At 45.4% G+C, this 27,115-nt stretch overlaps 2 protein-coding genes and 1 long non-coding RNA gene across 3 annotated transcripts; 2 read left to right on the forward strand and 1 right to left on the reverse strand.

Annotated features, from left to right (window-relative positions):
* Positions 1-4,368: 4,368 nt before the first annotated feature.
* On the forward strand, positions 4,369-7,033 carry LOC127343269 (putative receptor protein kinase ZmPK1). The gene has a single exon (XM_051369389.2). It carries the CDS (start codon positions 4,469-4,471, stop codon positions 6,818-6,820), a length of 2,352 nt encoding a protein of 783 aa, XP_051225349.1. The 5' UTR covers positions 4,369-4,468; the 3' UTR covers positions 6,821-7,033.
* A 10,200-nt stretch (positions 7,034-17,233) lies between these two features.
* On the reverse strand, positions 17,234-18,473 carry LOC127343272 (uncharacterized). The gene is made up of 2 exons (XR_007877129.1): positions 18,341-18,473; positions 17,234-17,645 (listed from the first exon to the last, which is right to left on the reverse strand). It is a non-coding gene; the product is annotated as an uncharacterized lncRNA (long non-coding RNA).
* Positions 18,308-25,280, forward strand: LOC127343271 (putative receptor protein kinase ZmPK1). Its single transcript, XM_051369391.2, has 2 exons — positions 18,308-20,061; positions 24,515-25,280. Exons 1-2 carry the CDS (start codon positions 18,327-18,329, stop codon positions 25,231-25,233), a joined length of 2,454 nt encoding a protein of 817 aa, XP_051225351.1. The 5' UTR covers positions 18,308-18,326; the 3' UTR covers positions 25,234-25,280.
* The last annotated feature ends 1,835 nt before the right edge of the window (positions 25,281-27,115 follow it).

A 27,115-nucleotide genomic window follows, 5' to 3' on the forward strand; every position in this document is an offset into this window, starting at 1 on the left:
CAAAATGGTGCGTACGTACATGTGCATTTCATTGCGCAAAGTTTTAAGTTTTTCCCATGTGACAGGTCCCCCATCGATCAGAACACGTTGCTTATTTCTCTGTCAGCTGAGAATGGAGGAGATCAAGTGGATTCGCTCACAGTTGTATTTCTCCACGCCATTCTTGCACGGGGGTTCATTCTCCTCTCTGGCGGAGAGCATACTGAGCAAGGCTGAGCAGGGGTACAACCAACGAAATTATAAGCTTCTCGTTTTATATTTACACATAACTTATGGTCCAATGCAGGGTTCACACGCTTAACCTCCTACTGCGAAAGACGATCATCACTGCTGAGGAAGCTGGCTGCCCCTGTTGCCCGTGCCCGCTGGAAACCGTCAGCCGTCTTTCCAGATGCCCCCATCACGGATATTTTCTGTCCTCACACCTCCAGGGTCCAGGCTCTGGGCCGCTGTGTGCGTCGACGTCTCTCTAGACGCCCGCATCACCTGCCGCCCCCATCCACGATCGCTGCAACCGCTGATAGCGTGTCGGCATTCATCCTCATGTGCTGTTGGCGCCTGTGGAAGCAAGGAAATGCTGCCGTGCCGGCCTCTCCTATAAAAGTCGGGTGACTAGTTTTCAGTAGACTAGAATAACTCCGTTCCGAGCAGAATTACTTCATTGCAACTCATCATTAGCACGGATCACAAAACAAATTTAATGGTTTGGTGTTATTTTTTGTAGTTGCAACATCACTTGCAACTAAAAAATTGCAGTTGCAACCCCTTTTTCAGTTGCAACTCAAATACATGAATCACGTTGCAAATCTAGCATTGCGGAAGTCTACTGAGCACTAGCTTCGTTCTTAGTCCGCTGATAACTAGCAATTCCGTTAAAACTCTGTTCATGGTGACAAAGTATGTTCACTAAGTTCAAAATTTTTGTTCACGTGGCTTCAAAATGTTGTTTTCACTAACTTCAAACTAATTGTGTTTACCGGGGTTCGAGAACTTGGTTCTCCAAGCGGGTAAATCTAACTCCTGCGAATAGGCGGGGGCTCACATGAGCGCACAGTCACGTGCTTCCACATCACATGCGGCGTTACCAAGGGTGTGTTTGGTTTGTAACAAAGATTTCCCTAGCAAGTACCAACACTTTTGGCTAGTTAATATTTTGGTTGAGCTATTTTTTGGTCACAAATTGGTCAATACTGGGTAAAAAAAACTAGAGTTGATAGTGGAGCATTCGCAAGCTAAAAATGTTAACAACTAAACAAAAACCAATCTTTTAACCATGGTTGGAAAATTGGTATGCTTTTGGTAGCAATTCAAACACACGGCAAGAGCTCCCCTCTGATGGCTCTGCTCGACATCTCCTCTCCCTCGATCGCTTGACCTGCCCTGCGCGAGACTATCTTCGGCCTCGATTCGCTGCAGATGCAAGCAGGAGACCGCAAATCGATAGGATATGGACCTATGGTTGGGTAGTGGGGGGTTGGCCTAGTCAGTGGGTTTCTTTTTTCTAATCATCGGAAATCTGTCGTTAGTAGGAGCACATGCAGCATGTTCACGCTCGCATACTCCCTCCGTCCACAAATAAGTGTACTTCTAGGTTTTGTACTAAGTCAAACATTTTGAGTTTTGGCCAACCGTGAAAAAAAAGTATTAACATATATAATGAGATTTTGCTATAATTTGAAACTACATTTCAAAACAAATCTCGGGATACTAAATTAGTATCATTATATATGTGGTCAAAGTTTAAAGAGTTTGACTAAACACAAAATCTAAATGTACACTTATTTACGCATGGAGGGAGTATGCAAGCATTACATCATCCAGCTAGCTACCTATTCACACTTCTAAACCAGCGGAAAGAAGCGGACTGCGGGAGGAGATAGTTACGCGCTAATTAAACGAAAATTAATGCTACGTGCCTAAACTTGGGGCGAAGAGAAACTGGATGGTTTGCAAATGGTGCTAGTTAACCTGATCCGGAGATAGTATTCATCTTCGCAGCATATATCCTTCTGAGCCAAAATGTTAGGCCATCTCCAACGACCCGCACACGGGTCGATTGTATCCATCGCGGTCCGCGGAGGTCAAATACGAGATCTAGAGCGTATTTGGTGGCGTGCATGCTCCTTGGTTTCACATCAGGTTAGCAATTTTCGTTTCGTTTGGTCTCTGTGCCAAGCTGCGTTGTTGCATCACACAATTCTCAAAACAGCTTTTTCTTGCATCTGGAGGAATCGACCGTTTTGCTTCACCGATGCAACCTGTGCATGTGGCCGTGCTTAGGCTCCACATACACTCTCCTAAAATCAACACAAACATAGTTCGAATCGAAATAAGATATACATGAAAAAGATGCGTGTTGATGATGGGAATCAATTCCCACAATCGGTTTCAAGTTTCGTCAGTCATAAATCGTTAATTTCGTGTATAAAGTTTTAAGCGAATTTTGCCAAATTTATCGCACACGCTCAACCGTTTGAAAATTCCTTTGAGGAATGGGTTCAACTCACCATTCCGCATCACTTTCATGTTGAAAGATTTTCGTTTTGATGGACATAGACGGATAAATAAATGACTCGCTAGTATACTGTAATGTGTACGTACGCGTGAGTATAGTTTGCAGTACTTTTGCTCAACTTGTCGCTTGCCATCTTCATAGACGGCGGCATGGTAATGATATGTGAGAAGTGAGAGGTGATAATCCATGGTGGTGGTGACATGGTAATGTTCATCTTCATTGTCGATGACGTGGTGATGCTTGTGACCGGCGTGACCGACGGTGTCATGGTGGTATTCAGCTTCGTCATCGGCGACATGGTTATGCTTGTGACGGGCGTGAACGGTGGTGTCATGGTAGTGTTTGTCTTTGTAGTCAGCGATGTGGTGATGCTTGTGACCGGTGTGACCGGCGGTGTCATGGTGGTCTCGTCTTCGTGGTCGACGACATGGTGATGATTGTGGCCAGCGTCACCGACTGCATCATGGTTGTCTTTGTCCTCATGGTCGGCGAGGTGGTGATGCTTCTGGCCGGCGTGAACGACGGTGCCATGGTGGTCTTCATCTACGTGATCGACGACGTGCCCATGCTTGTGACCGGTGTTACCGATAATGTCATGGTGATCTTCATCTTCGTGGTTGGTGACGTGTCCATGCTTGTGACCGGCGTGACCGGCGGTGTTATGGTGCTCTTCTTCTTCGTGGTCGACGACGTGGTAATGGTTTTGAGTAGCGTGACGATGGTGCCATGGTGGTATCTGCCTTCGCGATCGTCGACGTGCCAAAGAGGTGAGAGGAAAGGTCACCATGGAGATAAATAGTAAGGCTAGAACTGGGCTCATATGTAACCAAACGATGGGGTCTAGGTTTCTTCTCCGGCGCGCAAAAGGCCGCACAGCCTACCAAACGACCCAACTTTTATGGTTCATGGCTCGTTCGCAACACGCTGGTGAGCCCATCTCGCTGATACAGTGAGCCATGATTTCGATACGGGCAACTAAACGCGTCCCTAACGTGCTGCCGCAAACGGATAGCGCGATCGTTTGTGTCCATATGAGTCCCATTTCAGACGCATAGATGCGCTCAGTTTACGGTGACCAGGACGGCACACGCATCCATGCGCGTCCTCGTGAGAAAGGAAACAGCCCACGCATCACCGCAAGGTGGCACACGCGTCGGCAACAAGGACTAGGAGGGGGCCGATAACATCCCAGTAGCGGGGATTATCCTTATTTTTTCTTTTTTACATGTAAAACTAGGGGCTTTCGAGCCCAAATATAATAAAACCATGACCTATCCGTTAGCATGGCCATGGTATTGATTAATCCCTACAGACGTAGAGACAGCGACAAGCCATGATAACGCCAAAAGCTGTCCCGGTCAGCAGTCCATGGTTTGCTAAACATCGTTATCAGCATAACGCTGAGGGCATTAGGCAGGCGGCCTGACCACTTGTGGGTGGGCTGTGGCTTGTCCAACTCTGCAACTGGGTAATAACAAACATATCATGCCAACAGACGCCATATAATAATAAACAAAATGGAAAGCAAGCGCAGGCTTCCTAAATAATTATCAAGATTCCCTAATAAAAGGTTTTAATGATGTAAGCTTGTCACTAAAGAACTTCCGATGTGAAGGTTTTAATAATTATCATCAAAGATTGGTATCTCTTAAATAGCTCAGTGGTACCAAACATCAATGTGGATATCAAGATATAGTGTAAAGATAAATTACCCAAAAAAAATCATGTTTATTAGATCGTCGTGTAAAACCATGAGGATGGAAACTAATTCTTGCCATGCAGCTCAGAACAAATTAGCCTTCAAACCTCGTAAAAGGGCAACCGTCAACAGGATAAGATATCGTCACGTTCCTCTCTTTATAAGCCGCCAAGACTGACTGGGATGAGTCAACATTGTGAAGAAGCTCCACTACAAGTACCTTCACCCACAGAACTCCCAGAGCACCAAGAACAATGGCCAAATTCCTACTCCTAATTATTCTTCCATTGCTCACCGTTCTACCATGCTCCTATGCTTTGCCCCAGTCGATGCTAACCACTGGCTCATCCTTGTCTGTAGAAGAGCATAGCGAAACCTTTCTTGTCTCGCCAAAAGCTGATTTCTCTTGTGGATTCTATGAAGTTGGAAGGAACGCATTCTCCTTCTCTATTTGGTTCACTAACACCATAGAGAAAACTGTTGTATGGTCTGCCAACCCCAATTCTCCGGTGAATGGCCGTGGTTCCATGATGTCGCTGAACCAGGATGGAAACTTTGTCCTCACTGATGTCAATGGCAGCATCACTTGGGACAGCAAGACAAGTTCTGGAGAAGGCACAACGGTTTCCCTTCTTGACACCGGCAACCTCATCGTCAAAGACTCAACAGGTAAAATGTTGTGGGAAAGTTTCTCTTCACCGACAGATACACTGCTGCCTTTACAGACCTTCAAAAAAGGTACAAGACTAGCCTCCAGTTATTTCAGCCTCTATTTCGACAACGACAATGTGCTACGCCTTATGTATGATGGTCCAGAGATATCAAGTCTCTATTGGCCAAGTGCAGACTTTAGTGTGTTTGGAAATGGACGGACTAACTACAACAGCTCCAGGATTGCAGTCCTCGACACTGAAGGACTTTTCCAATCAAGTGATAGGCTGAATGTCCAGTCTTCTGATTGGGGCGCTGGAGTCAAGAGAAGGCTGACAATTGGCTATGATGGAAACCTCAGAATGTACAGTCTGAATGAGTCGACTGGGAGCTGGATAGTATCATGGGAGGCCATAGCAGAAATGTGCAATGTTCACGGGATATGCGGACAAAATGGGATATGTGAGTACTTGCCAAGCCTCAGGTGTTCATGTCCCCCAGGATATGAGATAACTGATCCGCATAACTGGAACAGCGGTTGCCGTCCAAAATTCAATAAAAGCTGCAGCAAACCAGAAGAGTTTGACTTCATCAAAGTCCCTCAAAGTGACTGTTATGGCTTTGATCTGGACTACAACGCGTCCGTGTCACTTGCTCAATGTAAGAAGGCATGCTTGGACACCTGTTCCTGCTCGGCATTCGTGTACAAGACAGGATTTGCACTTTGCTACACCAAATCTGTACTCTTCAATTGTTATACATCAGCAAATTTTGCTGGAGATATGTATATCAAAGTACCAAAGACTATGGGTACCTCCAAACAGTCTGGTCTCACATGTAATCTGGGTATTCCTGTGGTTATACAAGGCTCTGCAAGTATGTATGGAATGAATGATGTCAACAGAAGTTATACAACTTACTATATATTTGCAGCAATACTGGGAGCCCTGGTGCTGCTCTTTATAGGTACAAGCTGGTCGTTTCTTTACAGCAAGCAGAACATACCCAAATCAATGGAGGCAGGTTACAGGATGGTGATGAGCCAATTTAGGATGTTTACGTACCGAGAGCTAAAGGAAGCGACTGGAAAGTTTAAGGAAGAGATTGGAAGAGGGGCCTCTGGAATTGTTTACAGAGGAGTATTTGAAGATAAGAGAGTAGTTGCGGTGAAGAAGCTAATAAACATTTCACATAGTGAGGAGGAATTCTGGGCAGAAATGAATATAATCGGAAGGATCAACCATATGAATTTAGTGAGAATGTGGGGGTTTTGCTCTGAGGGTCAACACAAACTACTGGTGTATGAGTATGTCGAGAATGAATCACTCGACAAGTTTATATTTGGTGACGTAAGTACTGAGAGACTACTTTCTTGGAGCCAACGATTCAAAATAGCATTGGGAACTGCAAGAGGCTTGGCATACCTCCATCATGAGTGCCTTGAGTGGGTAATCCATTGTGATATAAAGCCGGAGAACATACTCCTGAACCGAGACTTTGAAGCCAAGATAGCAGACTTTGGACTAGCCAAACTCTCAAAGAGAGACAGTTCCAGTTTCAACCTCACCCACATGAGAGGAACAATGGGCTACATGGCACCAGAGTGGGCGCTGAATTTGCCAATCAACGCAAAGGTCGACGTATACAGTTACGGTGTTGTCCTTCTCGAGTTAGTTACTGGAAGTAGGATCTCCAGTGGAATAACAGTGGATGGTAAAGAGGTAGAAATCAGACAGTTTGCAGGGGCAGTGAAGGAATTGCTGGTGGGTGGAGATGTCAAGGAAATAATTGATACTAGACTGCATGGCCATTTCAATCCTGAGCAACTGGTGGTAATGGTGAAATTGGCTTTATCTTGTCTAGAAGAAAGAAACAGCAGGCCTACGATGAATGAAATAGTAAAAGCTCTGCTACCATGTGATGAACATGACAATCACCCAGCCTACTCCTGGTGACCTGCGATAAGCTTAATATCTCAATCTGCAAGAAGAAATAGTTTGTACTGCGTGATATTTGAAAATAAAATAAATCATGACTGGAAAAAATGTATGTTGTTGTGTTCCATACATCCTTGTGAAGGTAATAGGTGTAAAACTAAGTGCAATTGTATCGAAAATATTCAGTGCCATACAAATGCATGCATGAAATGTGGCGGGCTTGTTTTTTCACAGGCAGCATGAGTCACTTTAGGTTCGTACGACATACATAAGTTGCCATGCGTACAGGAAGAGTCTAGTTTTTCCTTGCAAGTAAAGGGGAAGATTTAGTTTGCATACTCTTAGATCTTTTGGAACATATAACAACTTTCGAAGATGCTCACTGTTTCTTGAAAAATAATGTCCCCCAACAGAGACTTATTGAGTGAAGCCATGAGAGACTACTTAGCATTTCTATCCTAGCAAATAACGAAATTAGCAACTTACAGCATTCAGTCGAGAAGAGTCCAGGAGGCTCCATCACAAGTGTAATGTATTTGGGATATCTCTGGAGTGCTGAACGTGGAAGGAATCATATAATTTTTGCACTTCATAGATCTAATAACCAACTGCAGACTGCGCCTAGATATCGAGGATAAGTTAATCTGGCCCTGGAGTCCATGGGGACAGTATTCGGCTCGTTGTGCTCACTGGGCCATCATGGATGGCAAGGTCGATTGCCTCCTTTGGCAGTCTATCCCGGGTTGCTAAGAGCCAATTAAGTGCAAGACATTCGCTTGCTGCCTTTGGCGGATCATCTGACACGTCGTGATCTGGACCAACCCAATGCATTTCCTCTTTGTTACCAGGAAGACAAGACAGTATCACAGCTTTTGAGAAAGCACGTCTTTGCTAGGTAAGTCTTGCACAAGGGCCTTCGAGGTTTGGCTTGCAGGCAATCACACTGCAGCCAGGCGAGTAGTTATAAATAGGTTCATACACCCTGCTGAGTTCTTGGGTGATGGAAAAAATCAACAGAACCCATTCCCTGATCAGCCCGAGGATGTGGAGAATTTGGCGACCATGGAATGCCTCTGTGTACGGTGACTCAGCCCTGAGATACCAGGAGATGGGTGAGTTCATCCACAACGAAGCCGAGTTGTGGCAAATGGCTGGAGCCATTTTCCGCTCCACAGCATGCAGGCACCATGACTGTGCCTAGCTTTAGCATTTTGGCTAGTTTGCTTGCTTGTAGCTTTCAAGCTTTTGGTTTTGGAGTCTGCTTGTACCTTTTCATCATTTTGATGCTCTCTGCAAAACAAATGTGCGACAGCTACTCAAAATCTTGCACGAATTTAAGATTCAGACTAATGTGTTCCAGAGTTGAAATGAAATTTGCTAACCTAAATACCAGAACACACTTTGTACTAAGTTGGAAACAATTAACCATAGTCATCCTTGAAATAAATTAACAGTCACAGTGGTAGAAAGGAAAACAAATCGAGCACAATAATCACTGCCCCCAAGGTGTTCGGCGGATTGCCGCCTAGGTATTACGACTAATAACAGCGTAAAAAGCAGAGCGGACAGAAACCTTACCTGCTCCTCGAGCGCACGCGGATTCACCAATGGCAAAGCCGAAGTCATGGATGCCCAGATGGCTCGGACGGGAGACGGGTGTGCTCGGACGGGAGACGGTGGCGGTGGGAAACAGATCTGCACAACGACTGGACAGTGCCCACCACGGCGGACCGAGTCGGGGACGCGGCCTGGGGCCTAAACTTTCTTCGACCGTTTTGGCCCACGACAGCCGCAAAAACAAGAGAGGCTGCCGAGTTTGGGAGCTCGTTTCTAAAAAAAACATAGTAATCGAAAACCATATGTTTTAATACTGAAAAATATGAAATAATACGCATGTACACATACATGTCTAGTATATGTACATGGAGCTCGTTTATAAAAAGCGAAAACCTTATTTTTACAACTCAAACAAATCTGAAAAATCTACACATGTACATCGACATGTCTAGTATGTGCGTACAAGTTTTATTAACATATATTCTCAGTCTCAGATGTGTTCTACATTAAAAAAAACATGGAGAGCAAAGTTAAGTTTTTTCCCTTTCTGGAACCATAATTTTGTCTTCTTAATGTAGCCCAAAAATATATTACTATTTAACAAACAATTACAGATATCATTTGTATGTATCCACATTAAAACTAAAACTTTTTAAACTCGTAAGTAGCATTTTGAAAAAAAAATTAAAAGCCGATCATTGAGTTGCTCGGTAGCCAGATCGGCGCACTCAGCTCTCTCGGCTTCTATTTGCATGCGCCCAAAACTTTCATTATGTATGTATTATACACGAGACATTGACAAACATATTTTTGTTATATAAATATTAAATTAAATAATTTAAAAATAAAAAGGAATATTTTACGGGAAAGTATTCAAAAAACAAGTTTTTATATATTTAGCTTAAGATTTTCTGTACACTCATGCGTATGGAATAAAAATGTTGACTTATTTGTGAGTTAATGTTCAGATAAATAAAAAAAGGATGTTCATAAACATCAAATAATATGTTCATATACATCAAAATAATATATTCATATAGTTAAAAAACATATATTTTAGGAAAAAGCAAGGAAAGAAAAGGAAATTACATAAATATGATGTGTTTATGTGTAATAAGGAAATATTATTATTTATTTAAAATGTGTTCATGTATTTGCTGAAAGAGTAAATTTGGAAAGAAAAGATTCATTTATTTTATAGAGTAAAAAAGGGAATAAGAGAAATAAAGGAAAGCTCAGGAAAAGAAAGAAAAAGGAACCTTACTTTGTTGGGCATGTCCAAGTGGGCAGCAGTCCATGGGGTGGCCCCTTTGGTCGTGTTTGGTAACCTAGGCCTTTTTGGCGCTGCCGGGGTAGGCTCTGGGTCTTAGCCCGTCCAAACGACCTTCGGGCCACATGTGGACTTTGTTTGGTGCCATGGTGCACCGGGTGGGGAACTAACCCCATGTTTGTTTGGTGGGCCACAATCCATTTTGGCTCTATTGATTCACACTGTTGGTGTTTGGTTGCTGAAAGGACAAGATGTCACCTAGAGAGGGGTGAATAGTGTTTTAAAAACTATTGCAGATTTAGCTGGTAAGAATGTGAAATTAAACTAACGGTTATCTTACACAGCACAAAACCTAAATAATCTAGGCACAACTAAGTGCACAAATAACAATTCAAGCTAAGCAAGATAGGCACAAGATATATGTAACATACGTGATAGTAAGATATAAGTACTTCAAGCACGATGGATATCACAAGTAAAGTAAACTCGCGTATAGAGAAAACCGAGATATGCAGAGACGATGATGTATTCCCGTGTTCCTTCACACAAAGTGAGGTACGTCACGCTGGAGAGATGCGGGATACCACGAAGATCTCCCGAACGCCATGAAGGCTCATCTTTTTCTCCAAGCCAATACCATGAAGGACAAGGACTTTCCCTTATGGCTACTTTTTTCTCCATTCCGGAGATGGCAAGATCCACAACCACTTCACGAGCTCCACGAAGGAGAAACCCGGGCATCTTCACAATCTTCCACGAAGAGGTCACCGGAGCACCAACTGCCAAGCCAACTAGAAAGTCCCCCCTCCAAGAGTAACAAGCTCACGGTCTCTCACTCGAACACATTGTAATGGAGAGCTCAATACTATGCAAGGATGCAAAGAAAGAACACCAAGGTGGTAAAAATCCTTGACACTCAAATCCCACCAAAGCAACATGTGCTAGGGAGGAATTACAGAGAAAGAACAAAGGTGGAAATCAGCAAATGACTCCAAGATCTAAACCTATCCCCCTCACTTAGAGTAGGAATTTATTGGTGGAGATTGTAGATCTAGATCTCCTCTTCTAAGTCTCTCAAAAAGATGCAATAATCATAAGAGGAAAGGAGAGAGGAAGCAAGCTTTTGAGGTTTAACAATGGAGTATGAGAGAGAAAGAGAACAAATAGAATGGTTGACCTTACCTCCTCAAGGAGGAAGAAAGGCTATTTATAGTCCAAGGGGGAACTAGCCGCTAGGGGGAATTCATGAGACCCGAACCGGTGGCGCCGGTTCTCTAGCCGAACTGGATCGGCGCACAAACCGACAAGCCAGGATCTGCGCCGGATTTTTGTCAGCACAAAAGGTTAGGCTGGTTTCAAAGCAGCCCACCAGAATTATTTTGTTTTGCCGAAACAACTCTTAGTAATGCCTTTCGGCACATACCAAAGCAATATGGCAACATGAGACAATTCCGGAGGGAAACCGGCACCTCATGTTTCTGCACAGATTTTGCCATAACCCCTCTGATGCATGTAAAATGCATACATGAACTTTGTTCTTTATCATATTGAATTCAGACATATTTGAAACATATATGATGATAATACCATGTTTTATATTGATTTATGCGGATTTAAAAATGATCCTCTTTATTTGGTTTATAACTCTGCAGAACATGAAAACCCTTTTTTGTGTATTTTTCACTTTCAAACACCTATACGGAGTCAAATTGACCTAAGATTTTTTTAGCATCATTTTTTCATCGGGAGAAGCACCTTGGGCAGTGGAACCTCACCTGGAAGGGCCTGAGGCCCAAAAGAGCCCAGGTGGCGCATCCAAAAATGTAGGGCGCGCCACCTGCACTCTTTCGGCCACCGACGTATTTTAACCTAAAAATGACTATATATATGGCCCCGAAGAGTTCTCGGGAGGGGGCGCCGTAGAAAGACAGAAACATGAAAATGGAGGCTGCAGCGGAGAAGATTGGAGGGGGAAACTCCGCCGGGATCACCGCCGGAGGGATCTCCCCCTTCTCCAACGTCTTGACCATCATCACCATGATCAAGGGGGAGTAGTCCACCTCTGGACTACGGGTTTGTGGTAGTATCTTGATATATTTCTCTCATGTTCTTCATAGTTCTTAGTGCCATATGAGCTGCCTCACATGATTAAGGCCATATTTGCAATACTTATGTGGTGGATCCTTATTCTATGATATTGTGCTATGAGATCTGATCGTATTATGTGTAAGATGTATTTATAGATGCATATTATGTACCCCGTTCTTAAGTATTTGTTCTGATCCAACATCTATGCAAGAGCGTGTGTGGGGTGGTGTGTGTATTAGATGGAGTAGCATGGTTTTAGTGATTGAATAGTGACAACAATTCATGTTGTATTATGGTTTTACTTTTCTTTTGCTTCTCACTAGGGATAAAGTGAATGCATGTGCTATGTTCGTCACGTGATAAAAGTGATGATCTTGTTTGGTCAAGGTAGCATATTTGATATTCAAACATCATCTCAAAGTACTTAAAGCTATACTCTGTTGATTCTTAATTCAAGATTGCATGGAGTTTCCCCTTTCTTGTGGAGTATAAGAGAGATGTGTTTCATCATCTCTATGTTAGGACGTGATGCCCATATGAATGTGTATCTTACTCATGCTATTATTTTGCATCATCATATCTCATTGATGAATTACTATTTGTCCACTACAACTTAAAAGAGAGAATAGTCAAGTGAACCCATGAACCCCGGTTCACTTTTTATCATGCGAAACACCTTTATATTACTTTTATCTTGTTTTCTACTTGCAGCACTATTTAAATCCGAAAATACAAAAATATTTACTTTTTTATTTTCTCCAAAACACCAAAAATAATCAACCCCTTTACAGTTTTTACTTAGTTATTTTATTTTATCTAGCTTTACTACCTTTATTTTTTACTTGTGTTTATTTACTTACACGAAACCTTGTGCTTGACAACCACACGGTGGAGTTGGGGAACAAGGCTTTTATTTTACTTGCAGGATTGCTAGAAGAAGAGAGAAGAGAATACTCTTTGTCCAGTTCCCTGAGAGTTCGATATAAACCCTTGAGTCACCCTTGTGGGAAAACTACTCTGCTAACACAACACTCTGCACTTTGAGTTCAACGCCATCACCCTCAAACTGCAGATTGCTCGAAAGAACTAAACTTTTACATAGTTCCCAAACTCTGATTAATATGAAACCTATTTCTTTTGGAAAGATAACGATGAAAAGAACCGTAACACTTCTGTTGGAAAGATAGCAATGAAACCAATTTTGTTGGAAAGAAAACGATTAAACAAGTTGACGAATTCTTATACGTCTTGAAGTCTTGTTAAGTACGAACCCGTACTTATTGCTGCTTTGGGACATAACCGGGCATGTATGAAGACATGTTCGATGAAGACGATGTTAGCAAGGTTACCCTTCCGGCTTGGCCTGAGCAGGGTTATGGAATATCTTCAGGACTCTTAGTCCAATTTGTATCTTGTCTGTACTCGGACGTATTCGGTCTTCTGTAGGATTTGGATCTTTGTATTGTATATTTGTATCTTGACTCGTTGGAGTCGTTGTTGCAATATATGTCTCTTGTGGGCTCTATTGTAATCTTGTTGTAATATTACCGCTTGTGTTAATTCCTCTGGCATCACGTGTGTGATTTGTCGCGCACATCGTGTCGGAGGGCGTCTCATAATCGATATCGTGCGGATTTCGGCGGGTTCGTTGGGATCCTCATGGTGCCGGTTTTGAGGCGTCACAACCACCTGGTCTCTTGGGTCTCAAGTCCCTCTAGGTGTGCTTCCAGGTCCCAGGTTGTTTCTCCCGATGAAAAAATGACCCTCCAAAAATCCTAGCTCAATTTGACTTCGTATAGGTCTTTGAAAGTGAAAAGTACACAAAACAGGGAATTCATGTTCTGCAGAGTTATAAACCAAATAAAGTGGACCATTGGTAAATCCCCATAAATCAATGTAAAACATGGTATTATCATCATATATGTTGCAAATATGTGGGAATTAATTCTAATAAAGGACAAAGTTCATGTACGGATTTTACATGCATCAATCATGAACTAAGAGAAGCATGAAAGATCACTACCAAAAGTGGATCACATGTTCATCGTACCACTACAACTACGGTCTCAACCTACCACCATAACAAAAGTGGGTTTCACCCTAACATTGTCAGGTCATCATCACATGAGAGGTTAGTATATACCACCTCACCAAAATATGAAGAGAAAATTCCTTGTTTGACACTACCTTAAAATTTCCTTCCCAATTTGGTCCTAGGAAAAAATTCTTCCCAATTTGACATCTTAACTTAATGTCTTTCCTCTAATGACACTCTAGTGCATTTTGAGCATTAACGGTGTTAAATAAGAAGGCAAAATCTCTTCTGTCCCTGATATATTATGTGACCAAAAATATCTCCAAGTTTCTTCCTTCCCCAACTTGTATGGCCAGAATAAATTCGTTTTGGGGTTACCGAAGGGTTTTGGGAGCATTTTGGGCTTTTTCGTAAGTTGGTCGATACTACTGGACACCGGTAGTACCGCCCTACTTCTGCCCAACACTTCCATCTTTTTTATTGTTGGGATGTTTTTCTTTGTGGCCGGTAATACCGGCCCAAAGGAGCGGAAGTTTCGGTCCTACGTTTTCTGCGCCTAACAGTTGGAACTAGGCACCTATTTAAGAGGCTTTCTTCCCTAATGGTACCCAATCCTGCACAACTCGTTCTTGTCCCCATGGTTAACCAACCTTTATTGAGCTTTCTATATCTCTATTCCCTCAATTATTCTTGCTCCCATTTTAGGAAAAGAGAGATGAGATCTAGATCTACTATCCTACCAATCAAAATCCTCTATTTTTAGGGAATCCTCTAGATCAAGATCTTGGAGAAATTTTATGTTCTCCTCCTTTGTTCTTCCTCTCTTATTCTCCCAATAACTTATGTAGCTTTGGTGGAATTTGAGAGTGAGGGACTTGTCATTACATAAGGTGCATCGATTTGAATTCTCCCCGGTGATACGTGGAATTGAGAGTTAGGGTGTTGACTTTCTTCGGGTGCTTGTACCCGTAGCTTGTTCCTATTGGATTCTTGGAACCCTACAAGGTTTGTGGCCTTTTGTGGCATTGTGGCTTTAGTGAATATTACTTGGGAGCCTCCAATTGTTGTGGAGTTTGCATCAAGCTTGTGACCATTGTGGAGATTACTTTGGAGCTTCCAAATAAATTGTGGAGCTCGCCCCAAGCTTGTACATGATTGGTGACCACACTCAAGTGTCCCATAGTGGATCGAGGATTTCCCTTTTGGTGGGAAAGCTCGAGGAGAATATGATGCACCATTGTGGCATTTGGAGTGTCTTGTGCATCCATGCTGCTCCAATAGAGAGTAGCACCCGCAATGGTGTGAACTTCAGGATACACCGTCATCTCCGCGTGCCTCGATTATTCCTTAACCCTAGCTCATTTACTTATGCGCTTTACTTTGTTATAACCTTCATGCTTGAAGTTCTATATCTTGCTACCACCTTGTTATTTGTCTTGCTTAACATATGTTGTTGGTGCACATAGGTAAATCATAGTTTGTAGGTTTTATGGTTGACAAGTTAAACGTTAGTTTTATTCTACACTTCCTCAAGCTCCCAACACAAAAAGTTTCAAACGCGTATTCACCCCTCTAGGCGGCATCCTTTGTCTTTTAGACGCATTGTGGCCATAGTGCTCGGAGGCGGCAACCGTGCCAGATCCCAGGTATTATTTTGAGTTCCAGATCGAGTTCATGTCGGAGGCATTTTAGTTCGACATGGACGAGGTGCCGGCAAGGTTCGCCTTTTCCAGGGCAACGCCTTGGACCCTGGCCCCTGGCCGCCCTCCACAGCCACGCCTTGACCGCCAACTGTTGCGCCGAGTCAGGGTCTATAGCCTTGCCTATGCCACCCACTACCATAGTGGCGGCATCGGAAAACACGGTCGTGCGCGCCACCATACGTAGTTGTGTTGCGCTTCTTGTCGTCGGTCCCTTGGCCGCCATATACAACCACTCTTTGGCCCATCCCCTCAGCTTATGTCGCCGCCGTCGCTCCGAGCCACCGCGCCACCGTTGCTAGGGTTCAGTGAAATGGGGACTCGGAGAATGGGATGGTTGGGTGAAGATAACGGGTTCATTCGGTTGGGCTAGCTAGGCCAGTCTTAGTTCGGTCGTCCGTCTAGTGTTAGAGAGGGGTATTTTGGACCAACAAAATAATAACTGACAAAATAACGTAACACCATGAACAATAGTGTCATTGGAGATAATAAATTAATTTAAGATGTCAAATTGGGAAGAATTTTTTCCTGGGGCCAAATAGGGGAGGCAACTTTAGGGTAGTGTCAAATAAAAAAATTTCTCAAGTATAAAGGCTATCAGAAGTTTGTAAGCCATAGCTACAACCAATATGTACATCATGTCATCACCATCACCTCCATGCATGCTTCCCTGCCCCCAGGCCCCAAGGCCACCATAGGTCTACATGGTGTAGTAGTACTTGCCCAGGTAGGTCCTGGGAGAAAGGATCCTATGTGGTGATACCGTGATACCAAGTCGACAAAGTTGGTACCCTAGGCATTGTGGTCGACAAGGTGGCTGAGCACTGCCATGAGAGCCTCCTCGGGAAGTCAACATTGTCCATGACTGTCTGGTAGAGGTCAGGGTGCATGTCAGTGGGCTTGTTGTCCTAGATGGCATGTGCAACGTCCTTGACGGGGTCGGTCATGTGGATGAAGACCACGATCTCGTCCCGGAGAGGGCAACCCTTTTACTCTTACCTGAAGAGTCCCAGTCATTTGTTCAGCAGGCTTGTCAGGGGCGCCATCGAGGACAACCATCTCGGACTCCTGGGTCTCATCATCCTCGGGAGAAGGGAAAGTGGAGGTGTATCAAGGGCCTCACTTGGGCCCATGCGTACTTGCAGGTGGCAATGCCAAACGAGAAGATGGACTGCATCTCATCGTAGTTAGCGATGGGAGTGTTCATGAACTCGGTGTCGGGGTTTTTGATTCCCGGTCGTAAAATTTTATATTGGTGGGGGTTGTGACCACAATTCGATGGGGTAACAATCTCAGGCACACAAGAGATATACAAGTTCAAGCCCCGAGAATATATCGCCGGTAACAACCCTACTTCCTGGTGGAGTTGACTGGATTAATATGTGTGAGGTGCTGGTGTGTAGCTAGGGTGAGCCGACTTCCGGTGGAAAGAGCAACCATAAATGGAAGCACATCTGTTCAATTAGCTCCTGGGCTCTAGGTAGGAAAAAAAACTTCAATTATAAATCTCCAAAAAATGGAAAAACTATTATTACATATCAAAAACTTCAATTCTAAATCTCAAAAAAAATGGAAAAATATATTATTACATACATGCACATGCAGTATGTGCGAGTAAATGCCTAACGAAATATCTTTCATGGGCGATCTACATGAAAACAAGGGGGGTAAAATTGAGTTTTTTTTCCTTTTAGAGCTACAATTTTGCTGCTTTTTTTAAGCACAAAATATGATGTATTATTTTAGCAAAACTTTGCGGACATGTAGAAAACATAAGTATATATCCATGAAAAATATCGGATTTTCATAACTTAAAAATATAGTTCCGAATTTTTCAAACTTCAAAATATAGTTTCTGAAATTTGCAAAATGTCGAGCTCCCTGAATCAGGGGAGGCAAAATGCTGCACTCCGCTCGAGCCTCCGGGGGACTTCGCGCTTGTTCCAATTCAAGTCACTTGCTTGCTGCTATGTCCACCAGTGCTTGGTTGCTCCGGATTGATTGCCGCTGCATCGGATTTATCTGTCCACTAGCACTTGGTCCTTGGACCCTCCCGTACGTGCTGTTAGCTACCACTGAATTTCAATCGATTTGCCACTAGATCACTTGGTCCTGCTTCTGATCGCTGTGGTGCGTGCAGTTTACCCAGTGCCAGTTCTTTCTTCTTGCTTCAAGGGGAAGCGGCATTGTTTCCTGGAATGAAAAGACGTTTTCGTGATGTCAGCTTGTGATGACGATTCGTTCGAGGATTGGCTTCTCCTAAATAATACTAGCTCAGTATAAGATTAAGTGGCAGCATGATGAAGGTCCATAAGAAAATAGTGCTGATAAAAGAAGGCCAATACGAAAATAAAGAAGGAATTAAATAATCTAATTGAGCAGAGGGGGCAAACTTATTAATTTGCAGCATGCAGCTTACGTCGATTTAGCCTGCAAAGTTCAAACCTCCTAAAAAAACCAGGATACATTATCCAAAAATGTTCCATCTTCTTAGAAAAGTGGATTCGTTCCAAAAAAGTTCCTGAAGCTGCTAATGGTAAGCAAGAAGATTGTTTACGAAGAAACAACAAGAAAAATTCATATTCTGATACATAAGAGTTATATAGGAAATGGAGAACCTCTAAAGAAAGAATTAATTCCATCGCATTCATCTCTATCTAGAAGCTGCCTCGACTGACTAGGATAAGAGTGTCATCTTGTGGAGAAATACCAACGTATTCCTGGTTAGACGTAGAAGTTACAGCAAGAGTTCAAACTGGACACAACGGAAGGGCTGCCGTGTCAAGCAGGGAAAAACTTAGGACCATACACGCAGCAAGTGGGAAATAGATTAGTACCATGTGTATGGAGACATGAGGAGAAGAGCAACCATAAATGGAAGCACATACCTTCGACCATACAACTCCATCAACACCAAGAAAAATGGGCACGTTCTTCTTCCTAATCATCCTTGCATTGATCACCATTCCACCATGCTCATATGCTTCGGCCCAGTCGACGCTAAGCACTGGCTCGTCCTTCTCTGTAGAAGAGTATAGGCAGACCTTCCTTACCTCGCCAAATGCTGATTTCTCTTGTGGCTTCTATGAAGTTGGAGGCAATGCATTCTCCTTCTCTATCTGGTTCACCGCCACCGTGGAAAAGACTGTTGTATGGTCTGCCAACCCCAAGTCCCCGGTGAATGGCCATGGTTCCAAGGTGTTGCTGAACCATAATGGAAACTTGGTTCTCACTGATGTCAATGGCACCGTTACTTGGGACAGCGGGACCAGCTCTGGTGAGGGTACAACGGTTTCCCTTCTCGACACCGGCAACCTCATCGTCAAAGACTCCACTAGTAAAATCTTGTGGGAAAGCTTCTCTTCACCGACAGATACACTCCTGCCCTTACAGCTTCTCAGAAAAGGTACACGGCTAGTCTCCAGTTATTACAGCCTCTATTTTGACAACGACAACGTGCTACGCCTTATGTATGATGGTCCGGATATATCAAGTATCTACTGGCCAAGTGCAGACTATAGTGTGTTTGCAAATGGACGGACTACCTACAACAGCTCCAGGATTGCAGTCCTCGACACTGAAGGATTTTTCCTTTCAAGTGATGGGCTGAATGCCAAGGCTTCTGATTGGGGTGCTGGAGTCAAGAGAAGGCTCACAATTGGTTATGATGGAAACATCAGAATATACAGTCTGAATGCTTTGACTGGGAGCTGGATTGTATCATGGGAGGCTATAACAGAAATGTGCAGCGTGCACGGGATATGCGGACAAAATGGGTTATGTGAGTACATGCCAAACCTCAGGTGTTCATGTTCCCCAGGATATGAGATGACTGATCCTCATAACTGGAACAGAGGTTGCCGGCCACAATTCAACAAAAGCTGCAGCGAAACAGAACAGTTTGACTTCATCAAGGTCCCTCAAAGTGACTGTTATGGCTTTGATCTGACCTACAACCAGTCCGTCTCGCTTGCTCAATGTAAGAAGATATGCTTGGACATCTGTACCTGCTCAGCATTCACATACAAGATAGGATCTGCACTTTGCTACACCAAATCTATACTCTTCAATTGTTATAGATCCGCAAATTTTCCTGGAGATAACTATATCAAAGTACCCAAGAATCTGGGTACCTTCAAACAGTCTGGTCTCACGTGTAATCTGGGAAATCCTGTGGTTGTTCAAGAGTCTGCAAGTATGTATGGAATGAACTATAGCAACAAAAGTTATACTACTTACTATGTATTTGCAACAATACTGGCAGCCCTAGTGTTGCTCTTTATAGGTACAAGCTGGTCGTTTCTTTACAGCAAGCAAAACATACCCAAGTCAATGGAAGCAGGATACAGGACAGTGATGAGCCAATTCAGGATCTTCACGTACCGAGAGTTAAGGGAAGCTACTGGAAAGTTTAAAGAAGAGATTGGAAGAGGAGCCTCTGGAATTGTTTACAGAGGAGTACTTGAAGATAAGAGAGTAACTGCGGTGAAGAAGCTAACAAACATTTCACATAGTGAGGAGGAATTCTGGGCAGAAATGAATATAATCGGAAGGATCAACCATATGAATTTAGTGAGAATGTGGGGGTTTTGCTCTGAGGGTCAACACTGTTAGAGTAGATATGTGTGTATTATATTTTGCCCATATGTTAGGGGCCCTTTTGCATATTGCACCTGTACATTGTACTATATATTGTGGCCTTTTGGCCCCCAGTAATACAACACAGATTATTCTCCTATCATGGTATCAGAGCCGTAAGGCTTCTTTTTTCGCATCGCAGCCGCCGCCGCCGCCCGCCTTGGCATCTCGCCGCCGCGCCCGGTCGCCGCCGCCGCCTCTCCTTCACCAGCTCCGGCCGCCCGCCCTCCGGGCCGCCGCCTCCGAGCCGCCCGTCCGCTGTTTCCTGGCCTCCCGCCGGCTGTTCTCGCCGTTCCCGGCCGCCTCCCGTCGGCCGCCCGCTTCCAGCGCCCTGCTCGCCGCCGGCCGCTCGGCCGCCCGCCGGCCTGCTCGCCGGCCGCTGCTCCGGCCGCCCGCCCTCCAGGCCGCCCGTCCGCCTCCAGGCCGCCCGGCCGTCCGTCCGCCTCCAGGCCGCCCGGCTGCTCGTCCTCCAGGCCGCCCGTATGAGCTTCTGCTCCCGATCGATTTGGAGATCGATCTGATCTCCTGATCGGCTCGGCTCGGCTCGGCTCCTTCGGCTCGGCTCCTGATCGGCTCGATCTGAGCTTCGGCTCGGCTCGGCTCGGCTCGGCTCCGTCAGTTAGTAAAAAAAAAAAAAAAAAAAAAAAAAAACGACAGAGCTATGTCTTCCTCGTCGGGTTATGTTGCGATTCCTCGCTGCCCGGTGACTTTTGATGGCGCGAATTATCCTGATTTCGCTGCCTTTATGCGCGTCCACATGCGCGGTCTTCGTCTTTGGGGTGTGCTTTCTGGCGAGGTCCCTTGTCCGTCGCGCCCCGTTGCTCCTACGGCGCCTACTGCACCGACGCCCGTTTCCCTTGCCCCCGATGCTTCTCAGGAGGACAAGGATGCAGCCAAGAGTGCCGCTGATACTGCTCTGGCTGATTATGACCGGAAGGTTGAGGAGTATTCTACTGCTGTTGCGACCTACCGGCTGGATCTGACTGACTACACTCAGTGGATCGATGATGATGCTCGTGCTGCTGCTGTTCTCACTTCCAGTGTTCTGCCTCAGTATGCTGCCGAGTTCATGAGTCTTCCCACTGCTGCTGCTCAGTGGGCTTTTCTTCGTCAGCGCTATCAGCCGTCTGGGGATGCTCTTTATCTGTCTGTGGTTCGTCAGGAGCATGATCTTCAGCAGGGTGATTCTACTATTGACGAGTTCTATACTCAGAGTGCTGCTATTTGGCGTCAGCTTGATTCTCTTCGTACAGCTGTGTGTGGCACCTGTCCCTGCTGTCTGACTGTGCGCGCGGATCTGGAGTTTCAGCGCGTTTTTGAGTTCTTGTCGCGGCTCCGCACGGAGTTTGAGCCGCGTCGTGCCCAGCTGCTTGCCCGTGGTCGTGTTCCGCTCTCTGAGGTACTCGCTGAGCTGCGCGCAGAGGAGACTCGTCTTCGTACTGCTGGTTCTGTGTCTGGCTCTTCTGGCACCGCGCGACCACCACCTTCTACACAGTCAGGTACGTCATCCCCGTGGTATCTGGATTCTGGAGCTTCTTTTCATATGACTTCTGCGTCTTCTATCCTTTCCGCTCTTCGCTCTCTTCTTTCTCCTGTCCGTGTTATCACGGCTGATGGTTCCTCTCTTCCTGTTTCCAGTCGAGGCACCCTTTCTACTTCATCTTTCTCTGTTCCTGATGTTTCTCATGTTCCTAGCCTTAAGATGAACCTGTTTTCTGCTAGTCAGCCCATCGATTCTGGTTGTCGCGTCATTCTTGACGCTGATTCTTGTGCTGTTCAGGACCGCCGTACACAGGCCCTGGTTGGAGCTGGCCCTCGCAGCCTTGAGTCCCCGGGCCTCTGGGAGTTAGACTGGCTTCGCGTTCCTTCCGCCGACACTTCATCTGCCAGCTCTCCTGCAGATTCTTGCTTCATCCGGGTTCTTTTCAGCGGTGGCATCATCGGCTGGGTCACCTTTGTGGCTCCCGTTTATCGTCATTAGTTCGTCGTGGTCTTCTGGGGTCTGTCTCAGGAGATGTGTCTTTACATTCGTGTCAGGGTTGTAGGTTAGGCAAACAGATTCAGCTTCCCTATCCTACCAGTGCGTCTGTATCTCAGCGACCTTTTGATTTAGTTCATTCTGATGTTTGGGGTCCGGCTCCCTTTGCTTCCAAAGGGGGCCATCGATACTATATTTTGTTTATTGATGACTTTTCCCGGTACACCTGGTTGTTTTTTATGCGCTCTCGCAGTGAGGTGCTTTCTATTTATCAGCGCTTTGTGGCCATGGTTCGTACTCAGTATTCCACTCCCATTCGTGTGTTTCGTGCTGACTCTGCAGGAGAGTATATCTCCCAGCACCTGCGTGGTGTCCTTGCTGAGCAGGGCACGCTTGCCCAGTTCTCGTGTCCCGGCGCTCATGCTCAAAATGGTGTCGCCGAGCGTAAGCATCGTCATATTCTTGAGACTACCCGTGCTATGATGATTGCTTCCTCTCTTCCGCCGCATTTCTGGGCGGACGCTATCTCTACGTCCACTTATCTTATTAACATTCAGCCTTCTGCTGCTCTTCAAGGTGGCATTCCTCTCGAGCGTCTCTCTGGCAGCTTGCCAGACTACTCGACTCTTCGTTTATTTGGTTGCGTTTGCTATGTTCTTCTCCCTCCTCGCGAACGCACCAAACTGACTGCTCAGTCTGTTGAGTGTGTTTTTCTCGGATACAGTGATGAGCATAAGGGCTATCGCTGTTGGGACCCCGTTGGTCGTCGGATGCGCATCTCTCGTGACGTCACGTTTGATGAGACGCGTCCTTTCTATCCTCGTCCCACCTCTGGTACATACCCGGTGGATGATCTCTCTTTTCTTCTCCTTCCTGATGCACCACCCTCTGTCCCTCCTGTTTCTCCTCCTGATGCGCCCCCTCCGACTCCGGTGCCATCGTCGCCTCCTAGTTCTCCTTCCTCTTCTTCTTCTGATTCCACTGGTCCTCCTTCTCCCTTGTCTCCTTTTCCCTTCCACTATTCTCGGCGTTCTACAGTTCCGGACTCTTCGCCTGATGATCCTTCTCCCTCCTCTTCCGATGAGTTGTCTTCTCGACGCTGGTCTGTCTCTCAGCTTGATGTTCAGAACGCTTTTCTTAATGGCGAGTTGAGTGAGGAGGTTTACATGCAACCTCCTCCTGGGTATTCTGTTCCCGATGGGATGGTTTGTCGTCTTCGACGTTCTCTTTATGGCCTGAAACAGGCCCCTCGTGCCTGGTTTGAGCGCTTTGCCTCTGTGGTGACTGCTGCTGGTTTCTCTCCTAGTTTTCATGATCCAGCGCTATTTGTTCACACTTCTCCTCGTGGACGCACTCTTCTCCTTCTCTATGTTGATGATATGATCATTACTGGTGATGATCCTGAGTATATTGCCTTTGTCAAGGCTCGTCTTCGCGATCAGTTTCTTATGACCGATCTTGGTCCTCTTCGCTATTTTCTTGGGATTGAGATTTCCTCCACTTCTGATGGTTTTTATATCTCCCAGGAAAAGTATATTCACGATCTCCTTACTCGTGCTGCTCTTGTGGATGAGCGCACTGTTGAGACTCCTATGGAGCTTAATGTTAAGCTTCGTCCTACTGATGGTGATCCTCTTCTCGATCCCACACGCTATCGCCATCTTGTTGGGAGTCTTGTTTATCTTGCTGTCACTCGTCCTGATATCTCTTATCCTGTTCATATTCTGAGTCAGTTTGTCTCAGCTCCTACCACCGTTCACTACAGTCATCTCCTTCGTGTCCTCCGTTATCTCCGTGGCACGATTACTCGTCGCCTTTTCTTTCCTAGTTCCAGTTCTCTCCAGCTCCAGTGCTACTCGGATGCTACTTGGGCGAGTGATCCTACGGATCGTCGTTCACTTTCTGCTTACTGTGTGTTTCTTGGTGGTTCGCTTGTTGCTTGGAAGACGAAGAAACAGGTAGCGGTTTCCCGTTCGAGTGTTGAGGCTGAGCTGCGGGCTATGGCTTCGTTGATTGCTGAGGTGACCTGGTTACGGTGGTTGCTTGCAGATTTTGGGGTCTCTGTTACGACACCCACTCCACTTTTGTGTGACAGTACAGGTGCTATCAGTATTGCACGTGATCCGGTCAAGCATGAGCTGACCAAGCATATTGGTGTTGATGCCTTTTATACACGTGCTCAGGTGCATGATCAGGTTGTTGCGCTTCATTATGTGCCTTCAGATTTACAGTTGGCGGATTTCTTTACAAAGGCACAGACTCGCGCGCAACATGACTTCTTACTCTCCAAACTCAGTGTTGTGGATCCACCCTGAGTTTGAGGGGGGGTGTTAGAGTAGATATGTGTGTATTATATTTTGCCCATATGTTAGGGGCCCTTTTGCATATTGCACCTGTACATTGTACTATATATTGTGGCCTTTTGGCCCCCAGTAATACAACACAGATTATTCTCCTATCAAACACAAACTACTGGTGTATGAGTATGTCGAGAATGAATCACTCGACAAGTTTATATTTGGTGATATAAGTACTGAGAGATTATTTTCTTGGAGCCAACGATTCAAAATAGCATTGGGAACTGCAAGAGGTTTGGCCTACCTCCATCATGAGTGCCTGGAGTGGATAATCCATTGTGATGTAAAGCCAGAGAACATACTCCTGAGCCGAGATTTTGAAGCCAAGATAGCAGATTTCGGACTAGCCAAACTCTCAAAGAGAGACAGTTCCAGTTTCAGCCTCGCCTACATGAGAGGAACAATGGGCTACATGGCACCCGAGTGGGCGCTGAATTTGCCAATCAATGCAAAGGTCGACGTATACAGTTATGGTGTTGTCCTTCTCGAGTTAGTTACTGGAAGTAGGATCTCAAGTGGGATAGCAATGGATGGTGAAGAGGTAGAGCTTAGTCGGTTTGTGCACACATTGAAAGATTTGCTGGTGAGTGGAGATGTTAAGGATATAGTTGATACTAGATTGAATGGCTATTTTGATCCGGACCAAGTGGCAGTGATGGTGAAACTGGCTTTATCTTGTCTTGAAGAAAGAAACCGCAGGCCTACAATGAATGAAATTGTAAGAGCTCTGCTAGCATGTGATGACCATGATAATCATCCAGCCTACTCATGGTTGACTTGTGATAACTTATTAGATCTCGATTTGTAAGAATAAACTGTTTGCATATGGTGCGTGGTATTTGATAGTAAGATAAAGCCATTCTCGATAGAAGTAGTAAAATAAATAATGACTAGACAAATCCTACCTTTCAGAGTCCTACCTTTCAGGGTGAAAATCCAAGGTCTGGCCTTAACTGGTTGTGCCTGGCAATGACCTTGTTGGAGGCATTGTTTTGAGAGCGGGGACTATTTTCAGGGCTGAAAACCTAAGATCTTTGATCAGGCGACGATGGTGTTAGCACACTGTTCCCTTCTTGGAGGCGTCGTCTTTGGAGAGTCTGTATTTCAGGTGTTGTCTTGACGGTGGATGTATTGTTGTTGTTAGGCCCGAGATACTGTAGCCGAACTTTTGTTTCTTAGTTTTTTCTTTTCCTTTTTTTGGTTGTGTGCATCCGTAGTGCCATTAGGGTGGTGCGTTGTTGCAGAGGCTGGGTGTAATTGGTATCGTTTTGATATTAATATATTCCCTTTATCGAAAAAAAGACAAATGACAGTTATTATGTTGCATTCCAGTTTAATAGGTGTAACACCAAGTGCAATTGTATATATATTGTGTTGAAATTTTCATAGCCATGTGAACTCGAAATATGGTGGGTTATTTTTTTCACAGGCTGCATAAGTCACTTTAGGTTCGTTTGCCATGCTTACAGGAAGACTGGGAGACAAGTTTTTCATTGCAATTAAAAGGGGAAAATTTAATTTGCACACTCTTAGATCTTTTGGAGCACATAACAGCTTCTGAAGATGCCCACTCTGCTCTTTCAAAAATAATTTCCTCCGACGGAGATTATGGAGTGCAACCATGAGAGACCGCTTAGCATGACTTAGCTAGCAAATAACGAATTAAGGACTCACAAAATTCAGTCGAGAATAATCCAGGACGCTCCGTCACAAGGATATTGGATTTGGGATATCTCTAGAGCGCTGACTTCCCAGATCTCGTCACTCAAAGCATCCCCAGTTTTTTGGATACGCCGAACATTTAACCGGTTTTAGTTGCGCGCTCCAAAGGCTCTTTTCGTCTGGCGCGGTCCAATACGATGTCCGGCACCCCGAGGCCGTCCCCGCTCCACAGGGGACGCTTCGGGCGCCGAACAGAGCGCGAAGCGAGGTAGGGAGTGGCGGGCCCGACGCGTCATTGACACACGAAAGGCGTGCAACCGTCGCTTACCTCGCGACAGAAGTTTATGCCGCGCAGCGACGACGCGGTTTCCACAATGGCGCAACGACACATCTCGTAGCGCCTAGCTCTACGTGTCGGCGTTAATGCACGCCACCGCTCCCTCGCCTCCCTCCGGCGTATAAAAAGGGTGCTCACGCATCGCCCCTCAGACAAACCCTAGCGCCTCAATCCCCAACCCTAGTTGCCACCATCTCAGGAGTCGAGGGCCATTCCATGGCTGGTAGAGGTCGAGGTAGCGGCCGTGCTCGAGCAACAACAACTGCACGGTCGCCGTCACCTGCGCCGTCGTCGTCTTCCGAGGGGGAGTGGAAGTTTGAGTTCATCGTCGTTCTCAATGGCGACCCACTCGGCATCCAGAGGCTGCTAGACAAGTTACTGAGTTCGTCACCGGCAACGAGCCGGCCGTGTTGTCTTTGTGGGAGGCTAGCTGCGGCTTTTGCCGGTGCCGGTGGACGTGCTCCTCGACGGGCGCGGCAAGATGTACCTTCACATCGGCTGGGAGAAGTTGGCGCGCTCCCACGACTTTCAAGCCGTCTGCGTGCTCACATTCTGCTACCAAGGCGGCGAGGAGATGAGTATGAAGGTGTTCGACGACACGTCTTGTCACCAACACTACCAAGCGACGACAAAGAGAACGATGATGGAACATGACGAGTGTTCTTTCTTTGCAGCGAAGATGGACGCGAGC

Source organism: Lolium perenne, chromosome 3, assembly GCF_019359855.2.
Source record: "Lolium perenne isolate Kyuss_39 chromosome 3, Kyuss_2.0, whole genome shotgun sequence".
NCBI lineage: Eukaryota > Viridiplantae > Streptophyta > Magnoliopsida > Poales > Poaceae > Lolium > Lolium perenne.

Excerpts from the sequence above, each read along its gene's own strand:
- LOC127343271 (XM_051369391.2), top strand. The coding sequence starts at position 18,327 with ATGGAAGCACATACCTTCGACCATACAACTCCATCAACACCAAGAAAA. Across the intron at positions 20,062-24,514 it reads TTGCTCTGAGGGTCAACACT|ATTATTCTCCTATCAAACAC; the intron begins GTTAGAGTAGAT and ends AATACAACACAG.
- LOC127343269 (XM_051369389.2), top strand. The coding sequence starts at position 4,469 with ATGGCCAAATTCCTACTCCTAATTATTCTTCCATTGCTCACCGTTCTA.